We start from the raw sequence: 16,474 nt of genomic DNA on the forward strand, positions 1-16,474 counted from the left end.
TGGATCTTTGGCCAGTTACATGGTGTTTGCAAACAGGAACTAACATAAGTTAAGACCAGCAAAAGTGCAAGTGCACTGGGGTTTCGCCAGGCCCGGGACAGGCCCCGCGGCTTCTGTTCAGCCAGCGTCCCCACGCGCTCCGCTTACCCGGCTCGGCGCAGCGTCCGCACCGCGATCAGGGGCCAGCCGGCCGGCGCCACCCGAGACCGCGCGGCAGAGAGACCAGCGAAGCGCCTTCGCTCCGGGCCGTAGAGCTGCCATGGCCCGGGCGCACTGACTGACTCGCCGCACGGCAGGATCGCGAAAGCGCCAGGTGCTGCTTTACGGCAGGATCGCGAAAGCGCCAGGTGCTGCTTTACGGCAGGATCGCGAAAGCGCCAGGTGCTGCTTTACGGCAGGATCGCGAAAGCGCCAGGTGCTGTGCTTTACGGGGATCGCGAAAGCGCCAGGTGCTGCTTTACGGCAGATTCGCGAACGCGCCAGGTGCTGCTTTACGGCAGGGTCGTAACGCCCGAGGCGTCCAGCTGCGCGGCCGACCATCCGCATTCCCTGCACCACTACAAGCGGCGGGGGCGGTGCGGAGCGAGGCGCGGCTTTCACGGGGCTGAGGGCTGTTCGGCCGGCGCAGCGAGGACGTCTGCAGCACCGCGGAAGTCGAGGCGTTGGAGCGCCATGGCGCGCGGGGCCCAGGTGAGCGCGGCCTGGGGGCGCCAGCCTCAGGTCTCCCGGCGCGGGGGCGGACTCCCTCGGCGCCGGGCTGCTCTCGGGCCGCTCGGCCGCCCTGCGCCCGTCCCGCGTCCATTGTGAGATCAGGCGGCGGCGCGTCGGTCCGGCCGACACGCCCGGAAGCGGCCGCCGCGGCCAGTAGCTGCCACCGCCGCCGTCGGCCCCTTCACCGGCTGCCGGGGTTAGACCTACCCGGGAAGGGCGAGGGGGATGCCGCTGGAGGCCCCGCTCTCTTGCCGCTCCCGGTGAAGGGCCGATCTCCCATCCCGCCGGCCCTCCGCCCATACCTCCCTGGGGTAAAGCGCTACGGGGCTGGACGAGCAGGGGAGGAAGCACCGAGGCGCCCATGCGGACACCCCCGAGGGACGGGACTGTCCGTCTCGAGTGAGCCTTTTGCTAGAAACCCAAGGGCCTGGAAAATACGCTAGGCATGCTTACGGGGAGGCGAGTGACCGGATTATTCAGTTGTGTTTTTTCGGGAGGCATTGGGGGTGGGGGCGCGGAGGACTCAGTCCTTGCTTAGTTCCGCTTTCTGAAAAGTAAGAGGTAGCCGTTGACAGTCCTGTGGTTGGGAAGACCTGCTGTTAAATTGCAGAGGTACCACGCCTGCTGGTTCCAAAACCCAGCTTCGGATGTTGCGATCTGAGGAAATTGTGTTGCTTCTAACCTGATGGTTCAGCTTTGTGTGGAAGTGTGTGCAGCTCACCTTTGTGACTGGGGAAAGTTAGAATGCACAGGCCCAGAGATCCACTCCAGAATAGGCCCCGAGTTACTATCATCTGTTTTTAAATCCCTGCCAGGTTTCCCTATTTTGCTTTGTTTTTGAGGCATGGTCTCACTGTGTAACCCAGACTCAACTTGAACGGAATTATAAAAAGTTTTATGTGTATGAGTATTATGCCAGTATGTATGTAAGTGCACCCCTCCGGTGCAGTGTCAGCGGGGGCCATAAAGGAGGCGTCCGAGCCCCTGGAACTGGAGTTCTAGTTAGCACCATGCTCGTGCTGGGAAGCAAACCCTGCATCTTGCTGGAGCAGCCAGTGCTCTTAACCCCTGAGCCATGTCTCCAGCCCCTCAAAGTTCTCTCTATTCAGCCTCCAGTGCTGGGTTTGTAGGCGAATGCCGCCACGCCCAGCTGTTTGTTTTTGTTTTGTTTTCCTTTGTTCATGTTCACCTATTTACAGGAAAGGGAGTTGACTAGTCACATCCTCTCTTTCCGGTGTGTGATGTGTTTGGGATCCCAAAGATAACAAACCCTTTTGTCTGTGTGGTTTGGTACTTGTGCAGGCTCTGAAGGTCCTCAAGTGCCCATCCTTGTTTTGGATTCGGGGTCTCTCACTGGCCTGGAGCTCATCAATTAGACTAGGCTACCTGGCCAGCAAACCCCAAGGATCCTCCTGCCTCCTCTTCCCCAGCACTGGAATTACAAGTGGATGTACTTTGCCTGAATTTTTTTTTTTTTTTTTTTTTGAGACAGGGCCTCCCTGCAGTCCCAGCTGGCCTGGAACTCAGAGATTCGCCTGCTTCTGCCTTCCAAGTGCTGGAATCAAAGACCTGTGCTACCAGGCCCTGCCTTTGACTGACATTTTTACAATGGTTCCGAAGTTAAGGGGCGTGGGAGTGAGGGGGACACACACGGGAGGGACAGAACAGACGGGACGGGACACTTGACTATCTCCATAGCCCCTAAGCAGCCCTTTTTTAAAATGTATCTTTAAAAATGAATTTAGAATGAACTGGTACATGGCTATTCTGCAGACTGCACTGTAATAAGTTATTCTTGTCATCTTTTAGTGCTTGTGAAACTGAACACAAAAGTATGGATATGGGAAATCAGCATCCTTCTATTAGTAGGCTTCAGGAAATCCAAAAGGAAGTAAAAAGTATCGAACAGCAAGTAATTGGCTTCAGTGGCCTGTCAGATGACAAGAATTATAAGAAACTGGAGAGGATTCTAACAAAACAACTTTTTGAAATAGACTCTGTAGATACAGAAGGGAAAGGTGACATTCAGCAGGCTAGGAAGAGGGCCGCGCAGGAGACGGAACGCCTTCTCAAAGAGTTGGAGCAGAATGCAAAACACCCACATCGAATTGAAATCCAGAACATCTTTAAGGAAGCCCAGGCCCTCGTGAAGGAGAAGATTGTGCCCTTTTACAGTGGAGGCAACTGTGTAACTGATGAGTTTGAGGAAGGCATCCAGGACATCATTCTGAGGCTGACACATGTTAAAACTGGAGGGAAGATCTCCTTGAGGAAAGCCAGGTACCACACGCTAACCAAGATCTGTGCAGTGCAGGAGATTATCGAAGACTGCATGAAAAAGCAGCCTTCCCTGCCGCTCTCTGAGGACGTGCATCCTTCTGTCGCCAAAATCAACTCTGTGATGTGTGAAGTGAACAAGTCCAGAGGCACTCTGATCGCACTTCTGGTGGGAGTGGACAGTTCTGAGACTTTCAGGCACCTATCGTGTGTGCTCTCGGGGCTGATTGCTGATCTGGATGCTTTAGATGTGTGCGGGCGTACGGAGATCAGAAATTACCGGAGAGAGGTAGTGGAAGATATCAACAAGTTGCTGAAATATCTAGATTTAGAAGAGGAAGCTGACAGTACCCACGCATTTGACCTGGGACAGAACCATTCCATTCTGAAAATAGAGAAGGTCCTCAAGAGGATGAGAGAAATTAAAAATGACCTTCTCCAGGCACAAAACCCCCCTGAAGTATACCTGAGCTCCAAGACAGAACTGCAGGGCTTGATTGGACAGCTGGATACAGTGAGTGTTGAGAAAAACCCCTGTATCCGGGAAGCCAGGAGAAGAGCAGTGATTGAGGTGCAGACCCTGATCACATACCTGGACCTGAAGGAGGCCCTGGAGAAGAGGAAGCTGATCCCTTGTGAGGAGAACCCCCCACATAAGGCGGTATGGGATGTCCTTGGGAACCTGTCAGAGATCCAGGGAGAAGTCCTCTCGTTCGGTGGAAATCGAACTGATAAGAACTACATCCGCCTGGAGGAACTACTGACCAAACAGTTGCTGGCCCTGGACGCCGTTGACCCCCAGGGAGAGGAGAAGTCTAAGGCCGCCAGGAAGCAGGCTGTGAAGTTGGCCCAGAACATCCTCAGCTACCTGGACCTGAAGTCTGACGAGTGGGAGTATTGAAGAGCAGGGAAACTGGCCTTGCTGGTCACACTTCAGACCTACTTCTGGGGAGTCTTCAGCCCCTGGAGCCTCTATGTAATTTATATGTGCATATTCAACCTCAGTATTTATGATTTGTTCAAATTATATTCCGTATTTCTGCTGCTTTTGATGTTGCAAACGAATGTCATTATAGCACATTAACTTTTCCATCTGGCTCATCTGTACACGGTGTTGATTTGTCTGGTATGTTTTCTGTGTTGTTTGTTTTGTGTGATTTTAATCAGAATTTAAAAGAGGCAGCACTCCTAATTTTTAAATGGACTGTGTAAGCAGTAAGTGCAGAAATGGAGACTCTAGAAGTGGGCCGACCATACACTGACTCTAGGGAAATTATAATAAGGGGAGACTTCAGGGTTTCTTAGAAGTCCAAGCAGGACGGCATTACAAAGGTGTTCTAGTATGCTGAACAGCAGGGGATTTTTTTCACTTACAAGCCCTGATTAGTCCCACCCAATTTAGTTGGGAGGGGCTTTTGGTTAGATAATCTGTTTTTTCATAAACATTTTTGTTTGAAAAAGACTATCTTTTCCCCTATGCTCTTCTTATTAGAGGACAGAATCTTTTGTGTACAACACAAAAAAATTATGAAATCTAATAGCCAAAAACATTTTTGGTCTCTCTGAAAGAGACACAAAAATATCAGCTATTCAATACCTTCAACAAAACATCAGCTATTCGATACCTTCAGTGAAGCCAGTGGACCTGTGAATAGAGAGGCATTTGTACCTGTAGCTGGAGGGTGAGAACTGGATTAGTGTTGCAGTGTCGGTTCACACCAGAGCTGAGCAGGAGACAGAGCTGCTGTCGGTTCACACCAGAGCTGAGCAGGAGACAGAGCTGCTGTCAGTCCAGGCTGTAAGATAGACAAGCTTGTTCAACTTGGTGCAGTTTTACAACATGGGAACAGAGACGTGGTAGAGGAACCAGGTCTCTGCAGCTGTCAGAGGAAGCTGTCTTAACTGCTAGCACCCTCAATACTACCCGCACCTGCTCGGTGCCTGCTGGTTACTCAATTGCTGGGCTAGGGCTCCCTTGGTGCCTGAAAATTCACTAGAATCTGTCAGGTAGATAAAGGTTATTTGTTTTTTTCCTTCTATTAAAAGACATAAGTATTTCTGTGAATATTTCTGAGGATCCAGTTTTATGGTTGTCTATTAATTCAAACAAAAGAATCCTCCACAATTTTGCAGTGCTTTGACAATGTGAGTCCCAGTATCATAACTGACAACCCATTCAGTGTCACCTTAATGTGATCCTGTGAGAGCATATCTTTTCAACTCTGGTGAGCTGTTTGTTTGTTTTTCAGACATTCATTTAGAAACTTTGTGGAAGGAAATTGTTTTAAACAGCTAACATTGGACAGATGGATAACCTTCAGTACATAAAATAAAGACAGCATAACCCTAAACTAATGTTCACTGTCCCACTAAAAGCCCTTGATACGTCTTTCCTGCTGGAACTGTCTAGAACCAGCCACCCTGGGGTCTTCAGCAGTGAGTAGACCACTGTAGACCCAGCTCTGGGCAGCTGCAATCCCTCAGTTCAGGTCATTGGAATTCTCAATTTGGCCAAAGTTGTTTAGAACTGCTTTACCGTGTCATGAATTTAGAATGCTCAAAGTGTTGGCAATGAGTTTTTAAATTGTGCTCACTGGGCCATCAAGGTGACACTAAAATCACTTCAGACTATCTTTCACCAGGTTCTAATACTTAATTTTTTAGATTCATTTTTGAGAGTTGCATGTCAGCCTTTCAAAGTATCCATGGTCCTGTTAAAGTAGATTCTGTCTCTTTAACACTGTTTTCTGTACCCTGCCAAGTCGTCCCACGCTGCTGAGCACAGGACATCTCCTCCCCAGTGAGTTTTTTTATGTGGATCCATTTGGTGGTGGAGACAGTCTCATGACCTTGCGTGACTGTTGCACATGGTTTGTTTCCTCTTCTACTTCCTTCTACCTGATCTCTGTTCAGGCCCATCTGTTCTTATCCCTCTCGGGAGCACATGTGTCTGCTTGGGCTGCCGCAGGTACTTTTAAGTTGGGCCCTCACTGTTGTGATCCTATGTGAAGAAACCACTGCAAGTGCAACCTGTACCCCAAAGAAGTGTGGCCTTTGTTCAGCTGTGTCACCCGTGTCTGCAGAACAAAACGGCTGGGGAAGTTCGGTTTCTTCCCCATAATTCAGTCACTTTGCTTTCAGATCCTTTGTCCAACTAGGTGGGAGTCATTTGAAGTCATTGTTAATAAATGCAACAAATGTGTCTAAGTCCAGTTTAATGCTTCATTTTGCTAAAATGCCTGTATATTTGCTATAGTGGTGTGTGACCAGGTTTTCTCATTTTTAATTTTTTTTCAGTTTGAGGCTGGCCTTGAAGTCCTCACCTTCCTGCCTCCACCTCCCAGATGCCGGGTTCACAGATCTGCCACCAAGCCTGGCTTCTTTGTTCACTTTGCCCCTCACCTGATTTTGTGAGCGTCTCAGCCAGTTGTAGATTGTTTCCCTTTTGGTTTGGTTTTAGAGTTTCACTAGGTAACGCTGGCTGGCTTCAAACTTGGAGTGACCCTCTTGCCTCAACCCTGAGTGTATTAAGATTACCGTGTCTGCTGGACCACATTGGCTGTTCCAAACAAAGCTTTGCAGTTTTTAGCCGCTTGGATATCTTCCTTTAAGAATAACTACACATTTGCCCTTGATAGCGCTGTGTAAACCAGGATCGCCCTCTGCTGTGTTGGCTCTAGCCCTATCCCTGTTAACTGTATAACGCGTATCAAGGGTGTCTAAACTAGTCAGTATTGTTGCTAACAAAGACATTCTAGCATACCCCTAAGTATTACTGAAATAAAACGGAGCTCTTAGCTCAACTTGGTGTGGAAAAAGAATTTAGTCCCAAGGTGTGTTGTGTTCTCTGCTGTCCGCCTCCTCTCCTTGTTCCATTCGCGGTCTCTCTGACTTCTGGGAGGAAGCCTTTATACCCTGGCGGGTGGGAATGGGAACAAGGGGAACTTATTCCTGTAACTGACCACAGTGATGGAGGCGGGAGGCTTTGAGTAGGTCTCTAGGCTCCAGGGTGCTTATGGTGGGCCTTGTACACTCTGCACAGAATTTGACATTGTAGAAAGTAGAAGCAGCTCCTGGGTGTATTCTAGAAAGATCACCTCCCAAGGAGAGGCACCCTTACACTGCTGTGGAGAAGCATGTTTGGGTCCCCCACCTCTGTAGTGGAAGGGTAGGCTCTGGCCTCTGCCCTGCACTGTTGATGAGGGTCTGCTCCCGACCCAGACTAGAAGCAGCGCTTGCCGAGACGGAGGACTGCAGTTAAGTCAGCGTCCCTTTGGACAGCTGTCTGTCAGAAGTCTACTATACCACATAGGAACATTTGTTTCTAGCCTTTTCCTTCTGGCGCTTCAGTTTCCCTCCACCTTGGATCCTCCAGGTGTTCCACACAGACGCTGAGCAGCCTGTGGCCGTGCAGTCTAGGCTGGAAGGTGCAAGTGGTGCAGGAAGTACTGCCTGGGAAGTGAGGTGTCTGAGCAGCGCTGGCTTTTTGTGGGCTCCTCCACAGGCCCAGGGCTGTGCTGAGACCAGGAGCTACTTCCCACCGCCCTGCCCTCAGAGGAGCTGCAGCTTCCTATGGGAGATAAGGGACAGAAGTGACCAGCCTGGGAGTCCATAGGGTAGGACAGATGGCGGCCCAGCGGCCCCACAGGACGGGAGACCTTGGAGTTACCTGAGGGTGACACCCAGGTGAACTTGTCTTCTAGAACACAGGCTTTGGCCAAGCCTGGCCCCTGGTTGGGCCATGTCGAGCAGTCCACTTCCCGTGCTGTAATTAGATGCTTCGTCAAGGTGCCATCCGTGACCTGTGTGCCAGGTGCCAATGCAGTGTCTCCTGCCTTCCAAGTTCTCAGAATCCCCCAAGGCCGATTCTAGTACTGTCCATAGGAGATGCTGAGATTCAGGTGGTAACTTGCCCAAGGGACTTAACACAATGACCAGTGGGAAGGCAGGACCATTCAGGTGTAGGAAAGCTCCCACTGGCTGGACACTTGAAGGTCACACAGACAGCAGTCCAGTAGACCACAGTTCATGTCACAGCCTGGCTACTGTCAAAGCTAGGGCAACTGGTGAACCCCTGAACTTTGGCTTCCAGAAGGTGTTGCATGTGTGTCACACTAAGGATGAAGAGCTCAGCTGGTACGTTTGTGGAACATTTCACTGTGGGGTCCCACCACCCCAAAGCCATCACAATTAGCATCAGCACCATCTGTCCCTCACATTGAAAAGACTGCCACAAATCTTACAGTCTTCCAAGTGTGAATCACATCTACAGAAATTACCCTGTGGTAAAGTTCAGGATGCATACACCTTCCCAGAGTGAAAGGGCCTTAGGCTGTGCCCATTTCCACTCAGTGACCTTTACTCAGTGTGTGGACAAAGGCCCCTTGAGTTCTTAGCCATTTCCTGAGGCCGCCTGCTTCCCACATGAATGTTGCTGGCTGTCTCCCATCTCAAGTCTGTTTCAGCTCAATCTGCTGGGATGTGGGGACATAGAGCTGGGTGTTCCTGAGGGAGCAGAGGGAAGGGTTGTGGACAGCCAGCCTGTCTGTGACCTGGGCCCTGTTGCTTTCCCTTACCCTCACCCCTCTCCATTTGTAACCCTAGAGGTGTCTGCCTTAACTGTCCTGAGGTTGGTCTGTCACCTGGCCAGGCCACTTTCCCTTTCAAGTATAGAGCTGGTCTCTGTACCCCTGTAGCCTCAGGGCCTGGCAGGAACAAGCACCCATGTCTGTGGAATGAACTTTCTTTAGGATGGTGTCCTGGCACATGGTGGCCGTTCAGAAGACACGTGCTGAATAAGTGTGTAAAGAGGCCTGATTAGCTCTTCAGGTTGTTCCACAGCTCAGAGGACACAAAGAACCTCTCTGCTGTCCCTCACCTGGACTCTGGTGTCACTGTTAGGAGCTCAGGTGGGATGCAGAGTGCCCCATGATGAAGTGAAGATCTTGGATGCACCATGCACAGGACAGGTGGCCAAAGGGCCAACAGTTAGACCCTGTTCCAGCTACTGCTGCTTCAACTGTAGTGTTGGCTTCAGCCTTGAAACTCGAATGGGGTGACTCGGAAGTCTGTGTCTCGTAAATGCTGAAGTCACAGCTGTTCTGTGACATACAATGAACCTGTGTGATTAACACATGCTAACCATGCTGGTTGTGGGGCAGATGGTCAGGGAGAGACTGTGACAAAGCTAGTGGGCTCTTTGAGACCAGTTCCAAAGGACAGGAAATGACTCCAATTTGGGAATGCAGAATTGCTGAACTGGGATGCTGGAGAGGACCTGAGGGCGAGCAACCAAGTCTCTGGGAAGACTAAGGTGTCAAGAAGGTTCAAAAGCCAGGTGTTCACTGCTCAGTGTCAGACTCGGACACAAATGATGCCCACACAGGGCAAAGGGCCACCATGCAGAGTCATGTGTAACTGGGAAGACTGGGGAGGCTTCCTAGAAAACGTGGACAGCTGCTGACTGACAAGAAGCAGAATGCTGTGTAGTTGGCTGTTTGCTGGAGAGGGCCAGCCTAGAGCTGTGGATTCAAGACCAAACCCATGGCCAGCTCGAGGGATGGGGTGAGGGTACCATCATCTACTGGGAGGCATGCCATCTGTGTATACAGTAGCAGGGGATTGTGGTAATGACCCCACACAGGCTGGGCTGTGCACTCTAGGTGTCACATCTGCAGGAACCCAGAACAGGAATGGGAAAGGAAAGCCGGCTGACAGGGGAGGGGAAGAAGGCTAGGCTGAGGCAGCTTGGGGGATGGTCAGGGGGTCAGGGAGAATGGAGCAGCCTTGGGGTCAGGGGTGGGCTTGAGTTTAGCTTGTGAGGACAGCAACTCATGGCATGTTTTAGCCTGTAGAGCACCTTGCCACACATCTCTGGTTCCCCTGTGAGCATTGTACCACCAGCCTGTGGATCAGCCTCTGTGGGCCACCAAAGGCCACCTCACCTGCTTTCCTGGGTTGCCTCCACCCCACAGCCATGCTCTGTGCCTCCTGTCCTTATTCCCAGCCTGCTTGGCACTTCCAGCCCTACACCCCTGGCCCTCTCTGCATCACTGGGCCCCACCCAGCAGCTCACCACCCACAGCGCTCACAGAGGACCCAGCAGTGATGCTCCCACCACCCCCACTGTTCTCACTGCTGTGTCACCTGTGGTTAGGGCCTGGGTGTTTGCAGATCCTTGGTCACTTATCCAAAGAATTGAAAATCAGGGCTCACACAGGTATTTGCAAAAGCAGCAAGATAACTTTCTGTGGAGTGCAGCAGTGGTACAGGTTATGGAGGGATGCAGTCAAGATTGACGCCAGTGTGAGTGAGGGTATTCAAGGGCCCCGATTATCTTGGGGGGGGGTATGTGGTCTGAAGGAAGAAGTTGAGTACTAAGGGATGTAGTTTGGGTGGTTGTGGCTTTTCGATTCTTAAGACTTATTTTGGTTTTTATGGTTTTTTTTGTTTTTGTTTTTTTTTTTTTTTTTTTTTTTTTTTTTTTTTTTTGTTTTTTGTTTTTTTTTTTTTTTTTTTTTTTTTTTTTTTTTTTTTTTTTTTTTTTTGGTCTTTTTGAGACAGTGTCTCCCTGTAGCTCCAGCTGTCCTGGAACTCACTATGTAGAACAGGCTGGCCTTGAACTCACAGAGATCCGCCTGCCTCTGCCTCCTGAGTGCTGGGATTAAAGGCATGCGCCACCACGCCCGGCTCTTCCATTCTTTTTATGTAGCCCTGGCTGGCCTGGAACTTGCTATGTAGACTAGGCTGGTCTCAAACAGAAATCGGCCTGCTTCTGCCCCTCCAGTGCTGGGATTAAAGGCGTAAACTACCACTCGTGGCAAGGCTTCCATTCTTCTCTCCCTGTAGTGGTTCTAAAGGATCTGGGAAGACTTCTTATCCTCTCTGGTATTTGGGGTTGGAGACCTCGTGGGGATCATCCTGGTGTGCTCTGCCCAGGTGCCAGGCTCCAGCTGGGCTCAGTACCCTAGGGGTTGCGCCCACAGTTGTACTTACTGAGGGGCCTTATGAAGATTGCCTGAGAGGCTCCAGGACTGCAGTGACCACAGAAATCTCTCTCTCACCACAGCTGGACAAGAGGACATGGTCAGCTGTGTTTGCCAGACTGCAGGACAGATGCTGTGGTGCACCCTATGCTGACTTCTCCTGCTACAATGTAGGTGGGACCCCAAAATGCCTGATGATCAATGTACCAGTTTTCTGTCCAGAGGCAGGGTCAGCACTAATGGGTGCTTGGATGGTCCATGCATAAGGTACTGAGGCAGGGTCAATCTCAGGGGATATGAGAGATTTACGCTTTTCTATCAGACAAGTTTGGCCTGTTTCATGTCTGCTCCTCCACCCCCCCAGTCCCTTTGTTAAAAATGAGCGTTTATTCAGCCAGATGTAATCTGCTCCTTGGAAAGGGCACAAGCCTGACACCCACCTCACTGTCACATTGTCCCAGTTGCCTGGAATGGTTAAACGTTCGGCCTCTTCCGCTGCTCCCTTCTGTCTTTCACAACCTGAAAGAGCAAATCCTACAGATTTTGAGGTTGAACCCCAGCCAGTGAGGGACAGATGAGGGCCCCTTGCATTAAGAATAAAAGGTGTCATTGTGGCTAAGGGTGCTTGTCCTCCGGCTGCAGTGACTGTACACTGAGCTGCAGAGAAGGAAAGTCTGCCTTGCCAGGACACCTTCTGGGATATCTTGATTTGGGTTGTGATCTCGATTTACAACCCTGATCTTATCTCTAATGGGACACTGGTCACCCAGCCTCTCCTGCAGTATCACAGGACCCCTACCCTCCAGCCCACCTCTGCCATTCTTTGAGCACATTTCCTTCACCCAGACTCTTCCCAAGGAACACGGACTGAGGGGATGGGGCTATGGCTTGGTGTGTCCCTAGGATTTTGTTGCAGACACCTACATCCTGCTCAGTTGGGCTCAGTGAATGGAGGAGGTGGAAAACACACTACAGCTACGGGTTGGGAGAGGTACAGGCAGGGAGGCCCAGGCCCAGCCTCGGAGCAACCACCGTTGGCCAAGAGAGAGCAGAGGCTGAGGAGAACGTGGTGGTGCATCAGGGCCAGTGGTGCAGCCAGACACGTTCCACACACTCAGGTGAAGCAGGGATTTTTTAAAAATCATTTTATGTGTTTGAATGTTTGCCTACAAGTATTTTTGTGTGCCACATGCATGTCTGGTGCTCAAGGAAGCCAGGAGAGGGCATCGGAGCCCCTGGAACTGGAGTTACAGATGGTAAGCCACCATGTGGGTGCTAGAAACTGAACCCGGTCGTCTACCAGAGCAGCTAGTATTCTCTGAGCCTCCTTTTCCCCGTTCTACAGACCCAGATCAGCTGCCGCAACCTTGCTCACATGGCACAAGCTGGCTCTGGTCAGTGAGGGAGGGTAAAAAATGGAGTGGTTGGCATCTGGTGGTACCTTGGAAGGGATGACTCCTGACTTCAACATAAGTGGAAGAGCCCAGAAACCAGTGAGTGTCCAACGGCAGCTCCTTTACTGCATCCTACCCAGATGAGCTGCCGTAAACATTGAGGACACAAAATGGTTTGGTTCCTCCCTGCATCCCAGGACCTGGCTTACCAAACACTGTGATGCTTACAGACAGCATTGTCCCATGAGCACTTCTTAAGGGACCACTTGTGCAGGGGAGGAGATGGCTACTTTAGTGGTAAGCCCCTCACAGAAGCCAGTAGAGAGGGAGGAGTCCCAGTGGAAACAGGCACAGGAGGCCAGATCCATACTCCAGAGAGTGGGAGATCTGTGGGGCAGGTCAAGGCTGAAACCAGGAGGGCCTGGACAGAGGCAGACATCTGCAGGGCTGCGGGACAATGTGGGTGTTTGGGGGCAGGACTCTGTATTGACTGTGCCCACTGGGACTTGGGAGGACTGAAGAGACAGTACTGAGAAAAGAGGCAGAGTATGGCTGTAGAGGAGTGAGCGAGAGGGTGGCACTGGGATAAAGGGCTGTCCCAGGGATGGCCTGCCTACAGCAGGAAGGACTAGTCTTGGGAACAAGGTCACAGAACCATGTACAAGTGAGAAAACGCTGGGTCTAGCTGGATGGCCACGTGAGCTGAACGTTCAAGGTACAAAGACCCTCAAAGCCTATGACCCTGGGGAGCAAAGCACCCCATGTTGTTCAACCTTTAGTCTGCTCTCAGCATTGTCTACAAACCAGCTGCAGCAGGCCTAGGTTAAGGACTCTGGATTCACCCTCATTTCCCCTGGGTAGCCTAGCTACCATCTTCCCAGAGAAAGTTATCTTCTGGCTCTCACTTCCCAAACACCAGACACCCAAAGGAAGGTCAGGCATCCTGGGAACAACATGGATACTGGGGTGACCCTGTAGGCCAGGTTCTGCATAAGTGCCTAGGGAAGAGCATGCAGGCAGAAGGAACAGCAAGTGTAAAGACCCTGAGGCTGGAACCAGCTACAGTCAGGCAAGAATCTGCAATCTGCAGAGCTGCGGCTCTGGGGCTTTTGAGCAGTGGCCTGCAGAGGCATCTGGACCAGACACTTCCAAGAATGAGCAAGAGACCCAGCTGAAGGGGCAAACCAGGGATTTGCCAGGAGGAAACCGACCCCCCGACTCAGCTCGTCGCAGGCCTTTCCCCTACATCTATCCCTACTTTCTTTGTTGCAGTACTGAAGATGGAACCCATGTCCTTGCCCATGTTAGGCCAGCACCCGACCACTGGGCCACATTCACAGCCCTTTATTATGATTACTACTGAGACAGAGTCTTGCTAAGTCACCTGTTCTGGCCTTGAATGCACCTTGTTGCTCTGACAGGCCTTGAACTCTTACTGCATTGCTTCCTGAAAGCTGAGATTAGTTGCTATGCCCTCAGGCCCAGCTGGCTTGGTGACTTTTGCTGTGGACAGTCAGGAAGTTACTGAGTGAGCACCTCTAGGTGACAGGGCAAAAGGCCCAGCCCTACCACAGGTAGCGACTACAGCCTGGCCTCCTCCTGGTGGAGCCCCACTGCTAGGAACCTGCAGAGCTGGCCAGGCTGTGTAGAAGAGACGGAACAGCCCCAGCCACACCCTGCCCACCCCACATCCAGCCTGCAGAGACACTCAACCTGCTCAGAGCTTGGAGACCTTTGACCTTGGAGCACCCTCAAACACATACCTGCTCCTGCAGACTCCCTTGGTCCTACCTGGTTCTTGTATGTGTGGCCACTAGGAGGCACCAGAGGCCAGCTTTTTGCTGAATACATAACACTGAAAATGGGTGGGAACCCAGTCTTCCAGTGTAGCTATCAGGCCTGGCTGCCTCCTGTCCAGGCTGATAGTGCCAGGTGGCCATGATGCCACCTGGGCTGCAGGTCTATGCCCGGCGGCAGACAGTGCTCCAGTTGAGCCTCTGGTGACCATCCACCATGAGCCATTGCAGGTTGGCAAGGAGCCTCTGAAAATCTGGCAGCTTTTAGCTCACTCTAAGACTAACTTGGCCACAGGGAAATGGAGCTCAGTCCTGGCCCTGCCTGGCCCATCCTCCTGTGGCCCCATTGCTGTCAGGGTGGTGGGGCTCAAAGCCAGGGGGCACAAGGTACAACTTCTGAATGTGGGGCCTACTGGCCAGGTCTGTGCTGTCTCCCCTACACCTCACAAGCTCATCCCTCACCTGCATTCTGACTTTTCCCTCATGAGTAGTTTGTGCTCATCCTCTATGACCCAAACCAAATGCCACTCTCTATAAGAAACCTTCACGGACCTCCAGAGCAGCAGCCCTCGGTGCTGGTTCCTGGAGCTGCCTGATGCCTTTGACAGACCCTGCTGGAGCTGGGCTATCCCATTCTGTTCATAGGGCCAGGGAGCTTGCCACAGCCCCCCTGGGGAGTCTGCTTCATGATGAGGGTCAAGCGCAGGAAGGTCAAGAGACAATGAAGCTGGGCTGGGGAAGAAAGGAGCTGGGAGGCCTGGAGCATGTGGAGTGGAGGGAAAGGAGGAAAGGAAGGCTGGCCCACCCTGCCTGGCCTCCCCCAGTGCTCTGAGGATCAAGGCCCTAGCAAGTTCTGTTCTATTCCAAGCCTCAATTCCCTGCCCCATTAGGCCTCTTGCTCCTTGAATCCTGAGTCTTTCCCGCCCTCCTCAGTGAAGCTATGGTCTCTAAGCTTCAGCAAGTGGATGGAAGAGGTAAGGCAAACCCTGGCAGAAGCCCCTGAGCCCTGGCTCTGCCAGGTCTGGGCAGCTCCAGATGACCTCTGGAGGTTGGAGCTCCAGACTGCAGGGCCACCCAAGGAGTCGAAGCCCTTGGGGACCTGGTCCTACCCCAACTTCACTGAGCAACCTGGGTGTGGCTGTGTGCAGTGTGCACATATGCAAATGCATGTGTGAGTTCGTACCAGCATGTACTAGTGTGCGAATATTATGAGTACAAACGTGCATGCTTTGTACATGCGCTGTGTGGAACTGCTTAGTGTGCACTTGTATGTGCATGTGTATATGTGGGCACAAGCATATGTATGCTTGCACATGTGAGTGTCAAGGCAGGGGTGGAGGCTAGGTATAGTGAGGGGCTTGGAGCCTGGGGCTGGGCAGGGGCTAGGAAGGCCTGGTGACTGGGGCTGGCTCAGTGTCCTGGGAATGGGCCCAGAGGGAAGCTTGCACAGGCAGGCGACAGCACCATAGCAACGCAGAACAAAGTGCTGGCCTACTTACACCCGCTCCCACCCCCTTGCTCTGCTCTGGGAGGGGGCACAGGGCCTTGGCGGCTTGTAGGGGAGTGCCGTGCCCCTGGCCTTTGGGAGCCCAGTGCCTGGAAGCCTCAGCTTTCTTTTCGTCTGGGCTAGGACTGCAGAGACTCATTTTCCTTTTCCATAAATGAGGGTGAAGGTGAGATATGGGCAGGCCCAGTACCCAGTAAATGCCCCCTGCCCTTGGGTAGCTGTCGATACAGTGAATTTAAAAGATTTTTATATGTTTCTCTGCCCCAGAAATCTCACCACCTTTGATGGTGCTGGGTGACCGCAGTATCCCAGGCATCTGCTACCACAGGCCCAGTTCCCCTGAGGCAGGATGCCTGATTTCTGTTTTTACTGGATAGAGTCCTTCATGCCCTTGAATATCCACTTGACCCTCTGTCCTCAGTGTGGTCAGACCCCAAAGCTGTCTCAGCTGAAGGGGAAGACCCCTGGGCCCTGTGGTAAGTCAGTGTGCTGTCCAGCCTGGCCCACCCCCACCCCATCTGGTCTCAGCACACTGCTGACAGGGCTGAGGGCCAGCAAGCTGTGAGGAGGCTTTGTGGAGCACCCTGGAGACAGGAAGCACTCTTTGGCCTCAAGTCGAGAATGGTTGTCACTGGACATAACACACAGAAAAGCAAATATTTTCCTGACCTCCTGCAGCCCCCAGAGGCCTGTATACAGACCTTAGGCTGGGTTACTGTGGCCCCTCATGATCCTGTGCAGGATCTCCCCAACCTGGCCAAGTCTGGGACACAGCTGTGACTCCCAGTCCCAATTCCCCCCCCC

At 52.0% G+C, this 16,474-nt stretch overlaps 2 protein-coding genes across 5 annotated transcripts in view; one reads left to right on the forward strand and one right to left on the reverse strand.

Annotated features, from left to right (window-relative positions):
- LOC103727609 (apoptogenic protein 1, mitochondrial) overlaps positions 1-310 on the reverse strand; it is a 28,673-nt gene extending 28,363 nt beyond the window's left edge. Inside the window, exon 1 of the mRNA XM_008825555.3 lies at positions 148-310. Within this exon, the coding sequence (XP_008823777.1) occupies positions 148-261 (114 nt within the window). The 5' untranslated portion in view covers positions 262-310. The remainder of the gene's footprint in view (positions 1-147) is intronic.
- Positions 311-499: 189 nt separating this feature from the next.
- Positions 500-6,809, forward strand: Bag5 (BCL2 associated athanogene 5). Of its 4 annotated transcripts, none has more exons than XM_008825557.2 (2): positions 500-690; positions 2,521-6,809. In XM_008825557.2, the coding sequence occupies exon 2, from the start codon at positions 2,546-2,548 to the stop codon at positions 3,887-3,889; it is 1,344 nt and encodes a 447-aa protein (XP_008823779.1). In that variant the 5' UTR covers positions 500-690; positions 2,521-2,545; the 3' UTR covers positions 3,890-6,809. The 4 variants fall into 4 exon arrangements, with proteins under 4 accessions (XP_008823779.1, XP_017651716.1, XP_008823778.1 ...); XM_017796227.2 differs by lacking the exon at positions 500-690 and adding an exon at positions 927-1,022; XM_008825556.3 differs by lacking the exon at positions 500-690 and adding an exon at positions 968-1,110.
- The last annotated feature ends 9,665 nt before the right edge of the window (positions 6,810-16,474 follow it).

The sequence above is a fragment of the Nannospalax galili genome, unplaced genomic scaffold (assembly GCF_000622305.1).
Source record: "Nannospalax galili isolate Female #2095 unplaced genomic scaffold, S.galili_v1.0 scaffold188, whole genome shotgun sequence".
In the NCBI taxonomy this organism is placed as follows: domain Eukaryota; kingdom Metazoa; phylum Chordata; class Mammalia; order Rodentia; family Spalacidae; genus Nannospalax; species Nannospalax galili.